Here is a 16,766-nt window from a genome sequence, read left to right on the forward strand (position 1 = left end):
GGCTGAATGCCCTTGACTGCTGAAGTGTTCCCTGACTGGAAGGGAACATTCCTGCCTGGTGATTGTTGCGCGATGTCCGTTCATTCGTTGTCGCAGCGTCTGCATGGTCTCGCCAATGTACCACGCTTCGGGACATCCTTTCCTGCAGCGTATGAGGTAGACAACGCTGGCCGAGTCGCACGAGTATGTACCGCATACCTGGTGGGTGGTGTTCTCACGTGTAATAGTGGTATCCATGTCGATGATCTGGCACGTCTTGCAGAGATTGCCATGACAGGGTTGTGTGGTGTTGTGGTCACTGTTCTGAAGACTGGGTAGTTTGCTGCAAACAATGGTTCGTTTGAGGTTGCGCGGTTGTTTGAAGGCAAGTAGTGGGGGTGTGGGGATGACCTTGGCAAGATGTTCATCGTCATCAATGACGTGTTGAAGGCTGTGAAGAAGATGACGTAGTTTCTCCGCTCCGGGGAAGTACTGGACGATAAAGGGTATTCTGTCGGTTGTGTCCCATGTTTGTCTTCTGAGGAGGTCGGTCCGGTTTTTCGCTGTGGCGCGTTGGAACTGTCGATCGATGAGTCGAGTGCCATATCCCGTTCGTACGAGGGCATCTTTCAACGTCTGTAGATGTCTGTTACGCTCCTCCTCGTCTGAGCAGATCCTGTGTAAACGGAGCGCTTGTCCATAGGGGATGGCTTCTTTAATGTGTTTAGGGTGGAAGCTGGAGAAGTGGAGCATCATGAGGTTATCCGTGGGTTTGCGGTAAAGCGAAGTGCTGAGGTGACCGTCCTTGATGGAGACGAGTGTGTCCAAGAATGCAACTGATTTTGGAGAGTAGTCCATGGTGAGTCTGATGGTTGGATGGAACTTATTAATGTCAGCTGGTTACTCTTCATTGCACAGCAGTGCCAAAGGGGAGATGGTGGCTGCTGCCAGTAATGTGCCCACATTCGACCCAGAATTGCTGAGAGTTTCAGGCTATAGGTGAGCGATGGCAGAAGGGCGATTACAGGGTGGAAGTGACTAGGGCAATTGATTGGCAGCAAGGGCAGATGAATGGTCTCAGAGAGCCTTTCCTTTCTGATTCCAAGTCCCTCGATTGACAAGACCCATACCTGCTGCTGGATGAATACCAGCAGCAGCAGGATAAAACCCTTAAGTGGAAATTAATTGCCCTCTTAAAGGCTTCAATTGGAAGCAAGACAAGAAAACCACCCACAAGCAATCCTGCCACATACTTACTTGGAGCAGAGGTGGCGGAATCCCTACGCGCCACCAAACTCGGCACTGGGCAGGGCATTAAAATTCGTCCTCTTCCCTGATTTCTGTCTGTGACTACTGCTGCAAATTGAACATTCATTGAGAATAGGATTGAATATGACACTGATGATCTCTATCAAATAACCCACTGATTTTTAATGTCTTGGCGCACTGCAGTCAGGTATAAAAGACAATGAGGTACTCAAGCTTTGCAAGTGCCTGTGAACCATATACTGTCAAGTATCAACACCTTCAGGAGAGGAGGTGAGAACAATTGAAGAGGTGGGGGAAAGATTCTAAACTATTTCTAAATAGTTTTAAGTTTTGACCTGATACTATTATGTTTTCATGCAGAGACGTTATACATATTTACAATAACCTGCTTCTCCCTCTTCAATGGCCATGGGCCCCATATGTTTGTTCTGCTTCGTCTACCCTTCCTGACACTGGCCCCTACGTGAGTCGCCCTGTGTGCTTCCCCCGGCTCTTCGCTTGCCCTTGGGCCCCGTCCCCTACGATCGTGCCCTTGACTACTTTACTGATCCATGTCTGTTTGTCTGTTCTCTCATAGTACTTTAGTCTGTATTTGTCATGTTACGTCAGTCTTTTCTTATGCAAACACTCTGTATGGCTATGAAACCTGTAAACTAATCATACAAACTTAAATATGTAAAACAATAAAAACATTTTTTATTAAAACTACACCAGGTTTGGCTACTTTATAAAAAGTAAATTAAGTTAATAGTACTGCGCTATATTAAAACCCCATGGAAATGACAATTATTTTCTCTGTTCCACTAATCTAAGACTGCATCAAATAATTCTGTTGGATAAAACTAAAGAGCTGGTCATTGACTTCAGGAAGCTAAGTACTGTACACACCCCTGTCAGCATCAATGGGGCCGAGGTGAAGATGGTTAACAGTTTCAAATTCCTAGGGGTGCACATCTCCAAAAATCTGGCTTGGTCCACCCACGTTGACGCTACCACCAAGAAAGCACAACACCTATACTTCCTCAGGAAACTGAGGAAATTTGGCATGTCTACATTAACCCTTACCAACTTTTACAGATGCACCATAGAAAGCATCCTATCTGGCTGCACCACAGCCTGGTTTGGCAACTGCTCGGCCCAGGACCGCAAGAAATTTCAGAGAGTTGTGAACACAGCCCAGTCCATCACACAAACCTGCCTCCCATCCATTGACTCCATGTACACCTCCCGCTGCCTGGGGAAAGCGGGCAACATAATCAAAGACCTCTCCCACCCGGCTTACTCACTCTTCCAACTTCTTCCGTCGGGCAGGAGATACAGAAGTCTGAGAACACGCATGAACAGACTCAAAAGCAGCACTTCCCCGTTGTTACCAGACTCCTAACTGACCCTCTTATGGACTGACCTCATTAACACTACACCCTGTCTGCTTCATCCGATGCCAGTTCTTATGTAGTTACATTGTATATCTTGTGTTGCCGTATTATGTATTCTCTTTTCTTCCCTTTTCTTCCCATGTACTTAATGATCTGTTGAACTGCTCGCAGAAAACTACTTTTCACTGTACCTCGGTACACGTGACAATAAACAAATCCAATCCAATCCAATCCAACTGTGAGATTATGATACTCTTTTAAAATTCAAATTTGTCTGTCCAAGAGTATAAAATCAAATGTTTTTAATAAAATTATGATAACTCATTTATGCCTGCAGTTGTGTTACCTATTAAACAGATATTTTGCTTTGTTTGTTTTATTTCTAGGAAATTGTGCCCCTTGTATCTATACTGTGTAATCCTGGTATGAGGCCTCGTCACTGGTCAATGATGTCTGAAATTATGGGCTATGATTTAACCCCAGACTCGGGAACAACTCTGAAAAAAATGTTAAAATTGAATCTCACTCCATTCTTGGAAAAATTTGAAGAAATTAGTGCTGCCGCCACCAAGGTAAATTTAGATAATAACTTACAGCACATAATGTTGGAAGCTGAAATGCTGTTGTTGGCTGTAAAGCATCGTCTAACAACCTAATGTCATGAAAGTTGATAAGTATAAAAGATGTCCAATTCTGGACACCACACTTCAGGATGGCTTTAGAGATGATTCATAACTTATTTACCTTTACATCAAGGATAAAAGACTAATTAATTATACAGATTAGAGAAGCCGCAATTGTTTTTAGAACAGAGAAGCTTCAGGGGAGATTTAATAGAGATGTGTAAAATTATGACAAGCTTTTGTAGGGTAAATGAGGTTCAGCTGTTCACACTGGCAGGAGAGTCAGTGGAAGACCAGAATCAGAACACTCCAATTTCGGCTAACTGGCAAAAGAACCAGAGAGGATGTGATGAGAATTATTTTTATACAGAGTTTCTATGACCTAAAATGTTAGAGTTATGAAGCTTGCTGGAAGCAGCTTCAGTAGTATCTTTCTGGGAAATTGGATATTTGCTTGCAAAGGAAATTTTGTCAGGGCTAGGTTGGAAAGAATAGGGGGTAGGACTAATTGAATAGGTTTTTCAAAGAGCCAGTGGAGGCGTAATGGGCAGCATGACAACTTTCTGTGTTGTATGATTCTATTCTATGTACATTCAATCTCATTTTTCTTTCTTTATGAAAATCTGTTATTGTGATAAAATATTATTTAATTGTTTTTAACTAGAATATATTGAAACACAAAACAATTTCATCACAAAATTAGATGTTATTGAGTAAGATTTTTCTTTAGGAATTCTCATTGGAAAAAGCAATGCATATCATGGAAGAAACCTGGGAGATTATTATCTTTACAACAAGTTTATATCGAGATTCTGGGGTCTCCATTTTGTCAGCTGTGGATGAAATTCAGGCTATTCTTGATGATCAAATTATCAAGACACAGACAATGAGAGGGTCACCATTCTGTAAACCTTTTGAAGCAAAAATTAAGGTGAGTACTTTTGTTAACAGTATATAAATAAAATCAAAGTTAATGGGTAGGACTTGCGTCGTAATTGAAAATGAGCAAGTACCAAATATATGAGTGAATCTTTTTATTTTTATCTGCCATTCTTATTATCAAAAATGAGAGCGTGCACAATTGATGACAATCTTGTGACGTTGACTGGGAGATAGAGGGCAGCATTTGGGCATAAAGGGAAGATTTGTTAATCAGCAGATTGGTCAAGTAGTGTTCTGCAGGTATCTCTGCTGACCTTTCAGCTTTTCACCATATATGCATGCCAATGACTTGGATAAAAGATAGAGGAATGTAAATTTGCAGATGGCACAAAGCTAGGAGCCACAGGAAGTTGTAGAGATTAGAGCAAGAGGCTATGAAGGAACATTGGCAACTTAAATATCAAAACTGTCTGTTGAAGTTCAATATAGGAAGGGTAGCACATCCACTTTGGATCTGAGGAAGACTATTTTCTTCGTAGTGAAAGACGAGGACTTATGGAAGCATTGGAATTTAGGTTTTTGATGCGCAATCAATTACGCTCAAGACGAAGTGATTTCATAACTGAAGGCTTTAATCTACTAGAACCTTTTCCCCAGCAGCTTCGGTACAGAAAGTGAAGGCTGCTGGGACGGCACCCTCTCTTATACCCTGCCTTCAGGGCGGAGCTACGTAATACAGCCAATGGTAGACTCCTGGGTCTAACCAATGGTCATCAGCCTCTCAGGTACCGCAATACCTGGCACTACCACAGTTTTCATGTACACAATCTCTAAAAGCTAGCGTACTGATACAAAAACAAAGCAAGAATGTCAATGGAATGTTGGCCTTTGTCTCTTTTATAAATAGAGCTAAGTGTACACACACAACCAGTGGATCAAGACAAAACTCTGAATTGCTTCCACATTCAGTTCAAATGGTGGTGGGCAATTAAACATTGAATGGATGGAGGAAGAAATTCCTTGATCACCTTGACTCCAATGCAAGTAGAACCCAGCATGTGATTGCAAAATACAAAGCTGCCCTGTTTCTAACCACCTTGAGGCAGAAATGTTGAGTGGATCTTCTTGGCCTCCTAATGGATTAACCACTTTCACAAGTGCTAATCTTCAGCCAATTCAGTTCACTCCACAGCGCATGAAGAAGTGGTTGAGTGCACTGGACACTATAAAGGCCCCGACCCTTACAATATTCTGGCTGTGGTACAGAAATACTAGCTGCACGCTTAACTAAGCTGTTCCAGCACAGCTACAACACTGTCATCTATTCAAAGATGTACAAATTGTCCAGGTATGTCCTGTCCACAAAAATTAAGCCAGGTCCAACCCATCAAACGATCACCTCTTCAGCTGAGGAGTTAGCAACAGTGCTAATAAACAGCTCACCAATAACTAGACTGTGATGCTCAGTTTGTTTTTTGCTTGAATAACTTGACTCCAAACCTCATTACAACCTTAGTCCAAACACTGAGGTGAATTGAACTCCAGATCCACAATGAGAATGACTGCCTGATATCAAGCTAGAATTTGACTGATTATGGCCCAAGGAATCCCAATAGAACTGAATTTAATGGAGATCATGGAAAATTCTCCAATCTGGCACAAAGGAAGATGGTTGTGAACATTTGAGGCCAATCATCTCAGCCCAGGATGGAGCTCCTCACAGCAGTATTATAGCCCAAAATACTGCTCCGTATTCAGGTCCATTCACAATTCTTCAAATAATTAAACAGTATATGCCTATTTGCAACAAATAATAAGTAAATGGTAAGTAATATTTATGTTACACAGTGCTAGGTAGTGGTCATTTGCAACATGAGGGTCTAATCCCTCAAATGTGATGAGAAACTGAATTGGACCAGCCACACCACTACTGTGATTAGTAAAGGAGGTCAGAGGCTGACAGACGAGCATTTCTGTGGCCATAGATGGGACTGGAACAGGCAGGTTTTGCAATGGCCATAGACTTGAATCCACAATGGCACATTGTCTCCCTGGTGTCTGGGTCAAGGATGTCAAGGATGTCACGGAGCGACTGCAGGACATTCTTCTGAGGGAAGATGAACAGCTAGAGGTAAGTGGAAAATTAACAAGCAGGTGTGGTAATCTCTGGATTACTCACAGTGCCATGTGCAAGTGAGTACAGAAGGAGGAGGATAAGGCAAATGGATGCATGGCTGGAACAATGGTGTAGGAGCGAGAGGTTTAGATTCCTGGCACACTGGGACTGGCTCTGGGAGAGATGGCACCTATACAAGCCAGACGGGTTGCACTTGTACAGAGCTGAGACATGAGTTCCTTGCAGGACATTTTGCTGGCGTTGTTGGGAGGGCTATAAGTTAACTTGACAGGGTCTGGGAACCAGGAGTAAATATTAGAGGAATGCCAGGGTGCACAATATATTGGGAGGGGCAAACACTAGTACAAAGAATAATAAGTTAATAGGTGGAGTCGGAGTAAGGGAGAAAGTAATGATATCTAAATCAGGGTTACTGTCCATGTAGGTAAATGCATGGAGCACAGTGAACAAGATTGGGAAGTTACAGGCACAGATTATGATGTGGAAATATGATGTTGTGGCAATAACCAAGACCTCACTGAAGGAAGGTAAGGAGCGAGTGTTAAATATTCCAGGGTACAATCAGAAAAGATAGGAAAGGAAGGAAAGGTGATGATATTGATTAAGGAGAGCATTATAGTGTTGGAGAAAGAGGATGTCCCAGAGGGTTCAAGGACAGAATCAATTTGGTTAGAGCTAAGGAACAAGGGGCCTGCTTAGTGTGATCTATAGACCGCCAACTACTGAGAAGAATTTAGAAGAACAATTCTGCAGGGAAATTACAGAGAGGTGCAAACGTTTAATTACCTAAAAGTAGACTGGGACGATGGTAGTGTAGAGAGGGGCAAAGGTTCCTAGATTGTGTCCAGGAAAACTTCGTACAGCAGTATGTGTCCAGTTCAACAAGAGTTTTGTGAGGAGGTAACAGAAACGGTCAATGAAGGTAAACTGTTGATGTTGTTACGACACCCTGGGCTAGAGCAGTCAATTCCAGTCCCACTTGACTCAGAGTCGCAACACAATTGAAATGAACTATTAATTCTTAGAAAATACTTTAGCTGCCCAATAACTACAGTCACCGGGATTGTAAATTTAAATAATGTTCGTTAATAACAATAACTATAATTAAATAGGTGGCAAATACTTTTAAAAAATAAATAAATTTAGAGTACCCAATAAATTTTTTCTAATTAAGGGGCAATTTAACGTGTTCAATCCACCTACCTTGCACATCTTTGGGTTGTGGGGGCGAAACCCACGCAAACACGGGGAGAATGTGCAAACTCCACACGGACAGTGACCCAAAGCCGGGATTGAATCTGGGACCTCGGCGCCGTGAGACTGCAGTGCTACCACTGCGCCACCATGCTGCCCTCATAGGTGGCAAATACAATTGGTTAACTACTATTGAATTCCTAACCCCACTTCTTTAACTCGCCCCATCCTCTGCACACACGCACACAAGAAACAAAAGATATGTCTAGAGGCGGTGTAAATGTCAGATTGGTGAACACCTGCAGACCAAAAGTAGTAATAAGAAAAAATTAAGACTAAAACCAAATCCTGCAAAGAAAAAGAAATAAAATCAGAGTAGAGATTAAGGTGTGAAAATTTTGAACTCAAATGTTGAGTGGCGAAGGCCAAAGAGTGCCTAACGAAAAAATTAGGGCCAGGATTTACCGGCTGCTCATGCCGATGGGAAATCCCTGTCCCATGCTGACGCACAAATTTTCCGGCGACAAGGGACTATCAATGGAAAATTCTGTTGACAACAGCAGGACCGGCAGATCCCACTGGTGGGCTGCCACCCCTGCCAAAAAACATGCGGCGGGGTGATCAGTAAATCTCGCTCTAGATGTTGTTTGTCAAGCTTCCTTTGAGTTTCATCGGAGCAATGAAAGAGGTTGACAACAAAGAGGTCAGTGTGAGAGCAAGGAAAGAAACTAAAATAACAAGTGCCTGGAAGCTCAGGTCACCCTTGTGGATTGAACAGAGATATTCTGTGAAGTGACTACCCAATCTAAATTTGGTCTCAACACATGATGGTAGAACAGACCATGTTGTGTGCAGCGAATAGTGTTTTAAATTGAAAGGTCACATAAAACTGTTTTTTCTGGAAGTAAAGAATTGGGGGCGGGATTCTGCATCCCGCCGTACCAGATTTCTGGTGCAGAGCGCTCCCCGCCGGCAGCGAGATTCTCCATCCCACCAGCCGGCTAATGTCATTTCCCATTGTGGGCAGCCCCATGCCACCTGGAAATCTCCTGGCGTGGGTGCGCTGTCGACGCAACGGAGAATCCTGACAACGGAGAATCTAGCCCAGGGTCTTGGATAGTGAGGGAAGAGGAGGTAAAGGAGCATGTTCTACACTTGCATGGACAGGCGCCATGAGAAGGGCAAAGGGTATTGAGGGTGATTGAGAAATGGGTGAGGGTATCGAGGATGGAATTGGTCGCTTTGGAATACTGAAAAGGGAGCGGAGGGATAGATGCTTTTGATGGTAGCATCAAGCTGGAGGTGGCTGAAATGGCAAAGGATGATCCATTGTGTATGATACTAGTGGGGTGGAGGTGAGGACAAGGGGAGCCCTGTCATTGTTCTGGGAAGAAAGAGAAGGTGTGAGAGAAGAACTGCAGGCAATGGGACAGAACTGCCAACCACGGTGGGAGGAGAGTTGTGGGTGGCTGGAATTCAGGAAAAGGGAAGATATACCAAATATATCAGGAGCGTTGGTGTAGAAGGTTACATCATCAGAACAGATGTGATGAAAACAACAAAATTGGAAGAATGGAACAGAGTCTTTATGGAAAGCAGAATTTGAAGAAGTGTAGTTAAGGTAGCCAATAGAATGTTAATTCTCACAAATAAAACAGTAGAATACAAGACCGAAGCGGTTGTGACAAACTCTATTGTGCTCTGGTTAGCCTGCATCAACAGCAACAGCTTATATTCATATAGCACCTTTAATGTAATAAAACATCTGAGTATTAGGCAACAAAATATGTCACCAAATTACATATCGATATTTTAGGGCAGATGACCAAAAGCTTGGTCAAAGAGGGAGGTTTTAAGGAGTGACTTGAAAGAAAAGAGCAGACATTTAGAGAGTTATAGTGAGGAAAGGTATTCAAGAACATAGGGCCTAAGCAGCTGAAAGATTGGGTACCAATGGCAGAGTGAAAATCTGGATATTCAAGTGACCTTAATTAGATGAGAACAGTTACCTTGGAGGGTTGTAGGGCTTGAGGGGATGAGATAGATAGGGAGGGGCAAGGCCATGGATGGATTTAAAACAAGGATGGGAATTTTAAAATGAAGACACTGCTTGACCGGGTGTCAATGTAGGTCAGAAAGCATAGTGGTGATGGGGAATGTGATTTCTGTGAGATATGATAAGGGCAGTTTGAGTTTTGGATGACTTCCAAGTTTACAGAAGGTAGAATGTGGGAGACCAGCCAGGAGTGCATTGTCGTAGTCAAATCTAGGGGTAACAAAGGCCTGAATGAGGGTTTCAGCAGCAGATGAACTGAGATGGGGACCAAGTCAGGCGACGTTACAGATGGGGAAAAGGGCTGTCTTAGAAATGGCGTGAATATTAGGTATAAGCTCGACTCATGGTCACAGGTGAAGAGACTGGGCTCAAACAGTTGCCAGGCAGACAGATGGAATCAGTAACTAGGGAATGGACTTTGGAGCATCTCGAGTGCCATATCCACTTCTAATTACAAGCCACAGGGAAACATCAAGGGCTGATGGAAGTGCTGAGATGTCTGCTGGGGCTCTGATTTTAACTCATGCAAAACCCATTCAATACACAGAGTTAGTGCAGTTGTTCTTCTGTTACAATAGAACATAGAACATACAGTGCAGAAGGAGGCCATTCGGCCCATCGAGTCTGCACCGACCCACTTAAGTCCTCACTTCCACCCTATCCCCATAACCCAATAACCCCTCCTACCTTTTTGGTCACTAAGGGCAATTTATCATGGCCAATACATCTAACCTGCACGTCTTTGGACTGTGGGAGGAAACCGGAACACCCGGAGGAAACCCACGCAGACACTGGGAGAACGTACAGACTCTGCACAGACAGTGACCCAGCAGGGAATCGAACCGGAGACCCTGGAGCTGTGAAGCCACAGTGCTATCGATTTGTGCTGCTCATCTAGAATTGGACCTAGCTATTGTCAAGGTTGTGAGTTTTAATGACAAAACTTTGATTTTCCAGCATGAGAAGAAGGCTTCTAGAGGTTATTTTATGGATGTATGAAAGATAATTAAATGAAGAGAGAATCTAAAAATCTGAAATACTACTTAAAGTTAAATTGCAATAATAAGACAAGTAGATATTTATTCAAACCAGTAACAGGTAAATTTATAGCTGATGCTAGGAAACTTCTTTATACAAAGTGCGGTGAACATTTGGAATAGACTTCCTCGATTAGCAATTAAATCAAAATGTTAGAAACTTGTAAAAAAATAATTGTATGTTAAATTTCAAGAATTTAGAATTCTTACAATTGGATAAACTAAGACAGCTTTCCTGGGTCATGGCTATCTTGTGATCCAATTAAGCTTTTTATACGATTTGAAACTAGCATTGGATAAATCGTCACTCAAAAAGTTCTAGACCATGGTATGTGAGCACTATTAAAGTGCTGGTCATTAGAGTCTTAACAATAAGAAAAGTCTCCCCGCACATTGCCGAAGCAATAACAGTTGCAACAAAAAACTGACCACTTACTATGGAAAGTAAAAAGGATAAAAATAACTATTTTACAATGATACCTTTAAATTATTTAATTGGAGTAAAGGAGGAAGGTTTTGGAGACGGAGGAGGAAATGGGTCTACTTGCACTTCAATTAAATACTTAGTTAAACTATATGATTCAAGGACTGTAATAATATTTTATCATTTATATAACAGTAAGAGGTTTGGAGAGAGAATCAAGTTATTTACATCATATGCAAGTCTTTGCGAAGTGATTCTTAATACTATTATAAAAATATTATTGTGAGATATGTATTTTTATATCAGCTAAATATACATGTACCTCGGATTGATCAAGGGAAATATTGCTTTGCATTTAGGCTGTTGTGGAATAAGGATTAACATCTGTAAATATAATTCCAGATTCTGAAGTGCTAGTATGAGCAAAAAATTATATTACAAGTAATAATATTTTTTCCCCTTGATTTCAATAGAACAAAGATACTGCTTTGAAATAAGCAGACCAAAATGATTATGTTTAGGGATGTCAATTCGTTTTTCTCATTTAAAGCTATAGAGCACAATATTGGAATATATTATTTCAACGCATTATTTACTGCTTTGCATGTGTATTTAAGAATTGGGAGGAGCGTCTGATTCACGTTCAGGAAACCATTGATGAATGGTTGAAAGTACAAGCTCAATGGCTCTATCTAGACCCAATTTTTTCTTCTGAGGACATTATGCAACAGATGCCAGAAGAGGGGCGACTCTTCCAGACTGTGGACAGAAACTGGAAGGATATCATGAAGCACTGTGTTAAGGATCCCAAGGTACATCCTGATGTAAATCACTATATCAAAATGTGTAAAGGATGGCCAAGATTTCTAATAACTACTAATTTCTTGTTTACTGTATTCAACTTCATAGGTTCTGGCAGCAACTTCCCTAACAGGATTACTGGGAAAATTGCAGGATTGCAACCGCTTGTTGGATAAAATCATGAAAGGACTAAATGCTTACCTGGAGAAAAAACGGCTCTTCTTTCCTCGGTATACTATTAAGAATTTACTTGGAAGCTATGAACATGTATTTTCTATGAATAAATAGTGAATCATAGTTTAGCAGCACAAATTTGGGGTGGGATTCACCTTCGGCTGACGCCGGAATCACGAAATGCGATTGGGGGGAGAACAGCCTCCGATACCAAAATTGCGGTAGGCGCTGGTTTGATGCCAAATCAGGATCCTCCAGCACCCCGAAAATGGCGTAAATGTGTCGCTCGCCACGCAGCGTTTAAGTACCGTTGGCATATCATTAGCAGGCCTGACCCTTTATTCTCCGTGGCTCCGCGATTCACTGTCGCCGATGGGCTGAATTCCCAACGGCACGGTTCACTTGTGGTCGGGAACCCAGCGTGGTGGCTGCGGACTGTGTCCAGCGCTGTCACAGTCGGCCAGGAACCGTGCTGCTGGTTGGGGGGGGTTTCCGCGAGGGCTAGGGGAACTGGTGCGGGGTGGCCAGGGGGGCAGTATTTGGCAGGTCGACGCGACCGTTACAGGTCGTCGCTTTGCATATGCGCAGCTACGGACCCGCCCATTCTCCAGGCGTTTATATTATGGGAGCCAGGGGTTTTACTCGGCGAGGTTGCTAGCCCCTCACCAGTTGCAGGACTGGTAACGGTTCAGCGTCGATTTTTCCGTCGTAAAACGCCACAGTTCCCACGCCGGCGTCGGCACTTAACCTCCAAAATGGTGCATCCAGCCCATGATCTGGACATGCAACATCAACAAGCATTTATATAGCCTTTTTAAAGTAGTAAAACATCCCAAGACATTTCAAAGGAGTATCAGTAAAAAGAATTTGACAGTGAGCTGAGTCAAAATCCTGGAACTCCCTCCCCAACAACACTGGTTGTACCTACACCATATGGACTGCAGTGCTTCAAGAAGGTAGGTTATAAACGCCTTCTAAATAGCAATTAATGATGGGCAAGGAATGCTGGCATTGCCAGCAATGCTTTCATCCCATGAATGAATAAAGAAAAATCACAGATAGGATTTAAGGAGCATCCGGAAGGCGAAGTAAGGCATAAAGAGGTTTAGGGAGATAATTTCATGGTTTATGGCCCTGACACTATAAAACATGACTGCCATTGGTGGAACAATAAAAGTAGGAGATATGCTAGATGCCAGAGTGGGAGGAATATAGGGATATATAGGTGGGTTGTAGGGCTGGAAAGGTTACAGAGATAATGTGGGCTAATTGAATTTTTGCCAGACTGGGAGAAAGTATAGCCTGGCAAGCACAGGGTGTACTGGATTTGGTATGAGTTAAGAGCTGGGTTGCAGAATTTTGGATGAACTCAAGCTTATTGAGGGTCCAAGATGGGGGGAGTGGGGTTGGCCTGATGTACATTGGAATAGTCAAGTTCAAAAGAAAAAGACACGGATGAGGGTTTCAGCAGCAGATGATCTGAAGCAGGGATGAAAGTAATTTATAGAGGTAGAATTGGTGATGATGTAGTTATTGGAAATTAGGAATAGGCAAAGGAATTGAACGTACAGCCCTTCAAGCCTGCTCCTCCATTCAGTTAGATCAGTGTCCTTTCTTTCACTTTCCTGCTTTATTCCCATAATCCCTTGACTAGAGCAGTATTTTTCAAACCTATTTTCCTGGGACCCACTTTTACCAACCAGCTGACCTTCGTGACCCACGCCGACTGACCTTCGTGACCCATGCCGGCCGACCTTTGCGACCCACGCCGGCCGACCTTTGCGACCCACGCCGGCCGACCTTTGCGACCCATGCCGGCCGACCTTTGCGACCCATGTCGGCCGACCTTTGCGACCCATGCCGGCCGACCTTTGCGACCCATGCCGGCCGACCTTTGCGATCCACGCCGGCTGACCTTTGCGACCCACGCCGGCCGACCTTTGCGACCCACGCCGGCCGACCTTTGCGACCCACGCCGGCCGACCTTTGCGACCCACGCCGGCCGACCTTTGCGACCCACGCCGGCCTTTTTTGCCTGTTTTCACCTTTGTGAGGATGGGAAATCCAGCCTCGCACGTGTAAATTGTTGTGAAGGGCAATAACAATAAAATGACTTTTTCACTGGATACTCCTCGAAGACGCTACTCCAGAATACTGACAGCCTCATGGACTTGTGTGTTTTTAATGTGCTGCCATAGGTGAGGCGCAGAAATTCAGTCTCTTCACTTGGAGTCAGCTGTAATTTAATAATTGACTGTGGGGTCTCAAATCAAAAGGCGCTTTCACCCACCTCTTCTTTTTCAATGTGTGAAACTTCTCCTCTGGAAAGTAACGACAAAGATTGTTGATCAGCACAGCCAGCTGCGACTGAATAAGGCTTGCTAGTCTATTGACAGTTCCCTTACTATCGCTGTTTTCTTTGATGTGTCCTAGCAGTGTGGGAAACATGTGGTCGTTTTGACTTTGTACTCGGACTTGCCAAACTTACGATTGTTGGAAAGCATCTATTTCTTCAGTGCCAAAAGCAATCATCATCCTTCCATTGCAATTTGAGGTTCAGTTTGTTTAGAATTGAAAAGATGTCTACACGATAAGACATAGTTAGTACCAACACTCATTTGCCATTACTTCCCTGCCTATAAAACACATGGGTTTTGCATCCTGATTTGCAAAATTAACAAAGCCATACCTCAAGAAATCATCTTTGTACTGCTTTCTTCCTGATTTTAGTTTCTTCTTAGTAGACTGTTCACCAGAGGCCCTGGAGCTCTGTATACAGCTCACACTAGCACTGCTTTCTGCTGCTGTGGATTCTCCTGAGCAACTCTCTTCAGCAGATTCAGTTGTGAGATCCTGGCCTGTTTGTGTCTCTGGCACTCCCTCTTCCTTCCAACAAAACGACCCATCTTCAGTTCTTCACAATCCTGTTGACTTGCTTCCTCACAGCTAGTAAATGGAGGAATCTCTTCTCTTGATTTTGCGCCAAAAGAACGGACATACATAATGTAATTGCACCTGTCGGGCACGTGACATACTCTCTGCTGCCACTTCTGACGGGAAGACTGCATCGTTCGCATTTAAAAGCTGGTCGCGGCATGCATTCTGAACTTAAAGGCCAGTCGTGGTCGGCATTCTTAAAAGCAGGTCGCGGTCATTGGGTGCTTCTCCTGTGATCGGGAACACTGCAACTGATCGCTCCAGGACCTTCATGACTGCTGCTGCCCACGACCCACCCGCGGGGCCAGGACCTGCAATCTCCAAACCTCTGATCTTTTAAAAATTAATTTACAGGATGTGGGCGTCGCTAGCTAGGCCAGCATTTATTGCCCATCCCTAGTTGGCCTTCAGAAGGTGGTGGTGAGTTGCTTTCTTGAGTCATTGCAGTCCTTGAGGTGTAGGTACACCCACTGTGCTATTAGGGAGGGAGTTACAGGATGTTGCCCCAGCAAAGGAACGGCGATATATTTCCAAGTCAGGGTGGTGAGTGACTTGGAGGGGAACCTCCAGGTGGTGGGGTTCCCAGGTATCTGTTGCTTTTGTCCTTCTAGAAGGTAGTGGTTGTGGGTTTGGAAGGTGCTGTCTAAGGAACCTTGGTCAATTGTCGCAGTGCATCTTGCAGTTGGTGCACATGGCTGCCTCTGTTCGTCAATGGTGGAGGGTTTGAATGTTTGTGGAAGGGGGAGCAATCAAGCGGGCTGCTTTGTCCTGGATGATGTCGAGCTGCTTGAGTGTTGTTAGAGCTGACCTCATCCAGGCAAGTGGAGAGTATTCCATTACTCCTGACTTGGCCTTGTAGATGGTGGACCCCTCTGCCAGGGGAAATAAATCACGAAGCATCTACTCTAATACGAATCTCATGCGTTTCAGTGATATATCCTCTCATTTCTCTTAACTGTGTACAGACTCAGTTTACTCAACTTCTCATGGGACAACTTCTCATCCCAGTAATCAAAGTATTCAGCCCCAACCTCTGAGGCAATTATATCCTTTCTTAAATAAGAAGATTGGAAATATACACAGTGCTCTTCATGTGTTCATACCAAAGACCTGCAGAATTGCACCAAGACTATTGCATTTATGAGCAGCACGGTGGCACAGTAGTTAGCACTGCTGCCTCACAGCGCCAGGGACCCGGGTTCAATTCTGGCCTTGGGTGACTGTCTGCATGGAGTTTGTGCGTTCTCCTCTGTCTGTGTGGGTTTCCTCTGGGTGCTCCGGTTTCCTCCCACAGTCCAAAGATGTATGGGTTAGGTAAATTGGCCATGCTAAATTGCCCCAAAGTGTCCAACAGTTAGGTGGGGCTACGAGAATAGGGTGGGGGATTGGGCCTAGGTAGGGTGCTCTTTCAGAGAGTCAGTGCAGTCTCGATGGGCCAAATGCCCTTCTTCTGCACTGTAGGGATTCTATGATTCCAACCTCTTGCAATTAAAGTTAACGTGCCATTTGCCTCCCTTTATAACTTGTTGTTCCTGCATGGAAATGTTGTGTTTCTTATATGAAAACAACAACTTCCAACCTCTTGCAATTAAAGTTAACGTGCCATTTGCCTCCCTTTATAACTTGTTGTTCCTGCATGGAAATGTTGTGTTTCTTATATGAAAACAACAACTTCTTTGATCAGCAACATTTAAACATTTCTCACCATTTGAAAAATAGTCTGATTCTCTATTCTTCCTACCAAAGTGAATAACCTCACATTTCCCCACCTTATATTCATTTAGTAACTTGAGGAAGCCAGCGGTAGTGGAACAAATATTTATTAAACTATAAACGATATTCTGCCCATGGCAGAAACTCTCTCTCCATCCAGTCTT

The 16,766-nt window shown here is 43.6% G+C and overlaps 1 protein-coding gene across 1 annotated transcript in view; it reads left to right on the forward strand.

Annotated features, from left to right (window-relative positions):
- The window catches only part of dnah12 (dynein, axonemal, heavy chain 12), a 475,562-nt gene that overhangs the window by 120,334 nt on the left and 338,462 nt on the right, over positions 1-16,766 (forward strand). The window contains exons 18-21 of the mRNA XM_072472436.1: positions 3,011-3,196; positions 3,978-4,178; positions 11,595-11,789; positions 11,887-12,008. Of these exons, the coding sequence (XP_072328537.1) occupies positions 3,011-3,196; positions 3,978-4,178; positions 11,595-11,789; positions 11,887-12,008 (704 nt within the window). The remainder of the gene's footprint in view (positions 1-3,010; positions 3,197-3,977; positions 4,179-11,594; positions 11,790-11,886; positions 12,009-16,766) is intronic.

Source organism: Scyliorhinus torazame, chromosome 13, assembly GCF_047496885.1.
Source record: "Scyliorhinus torazame isolate Kashiwa2021f chromosome 13, sScyTor2.1, whole genome shotgun sequence".
Classification (NCBI taxonomy): Eukaryota; Metazoa; Chordata; class Chondrichthyes; order Carcharhiniformes; family Scyliorhinidae; genus Scyliorhinus; species Scyliorhinus torazame.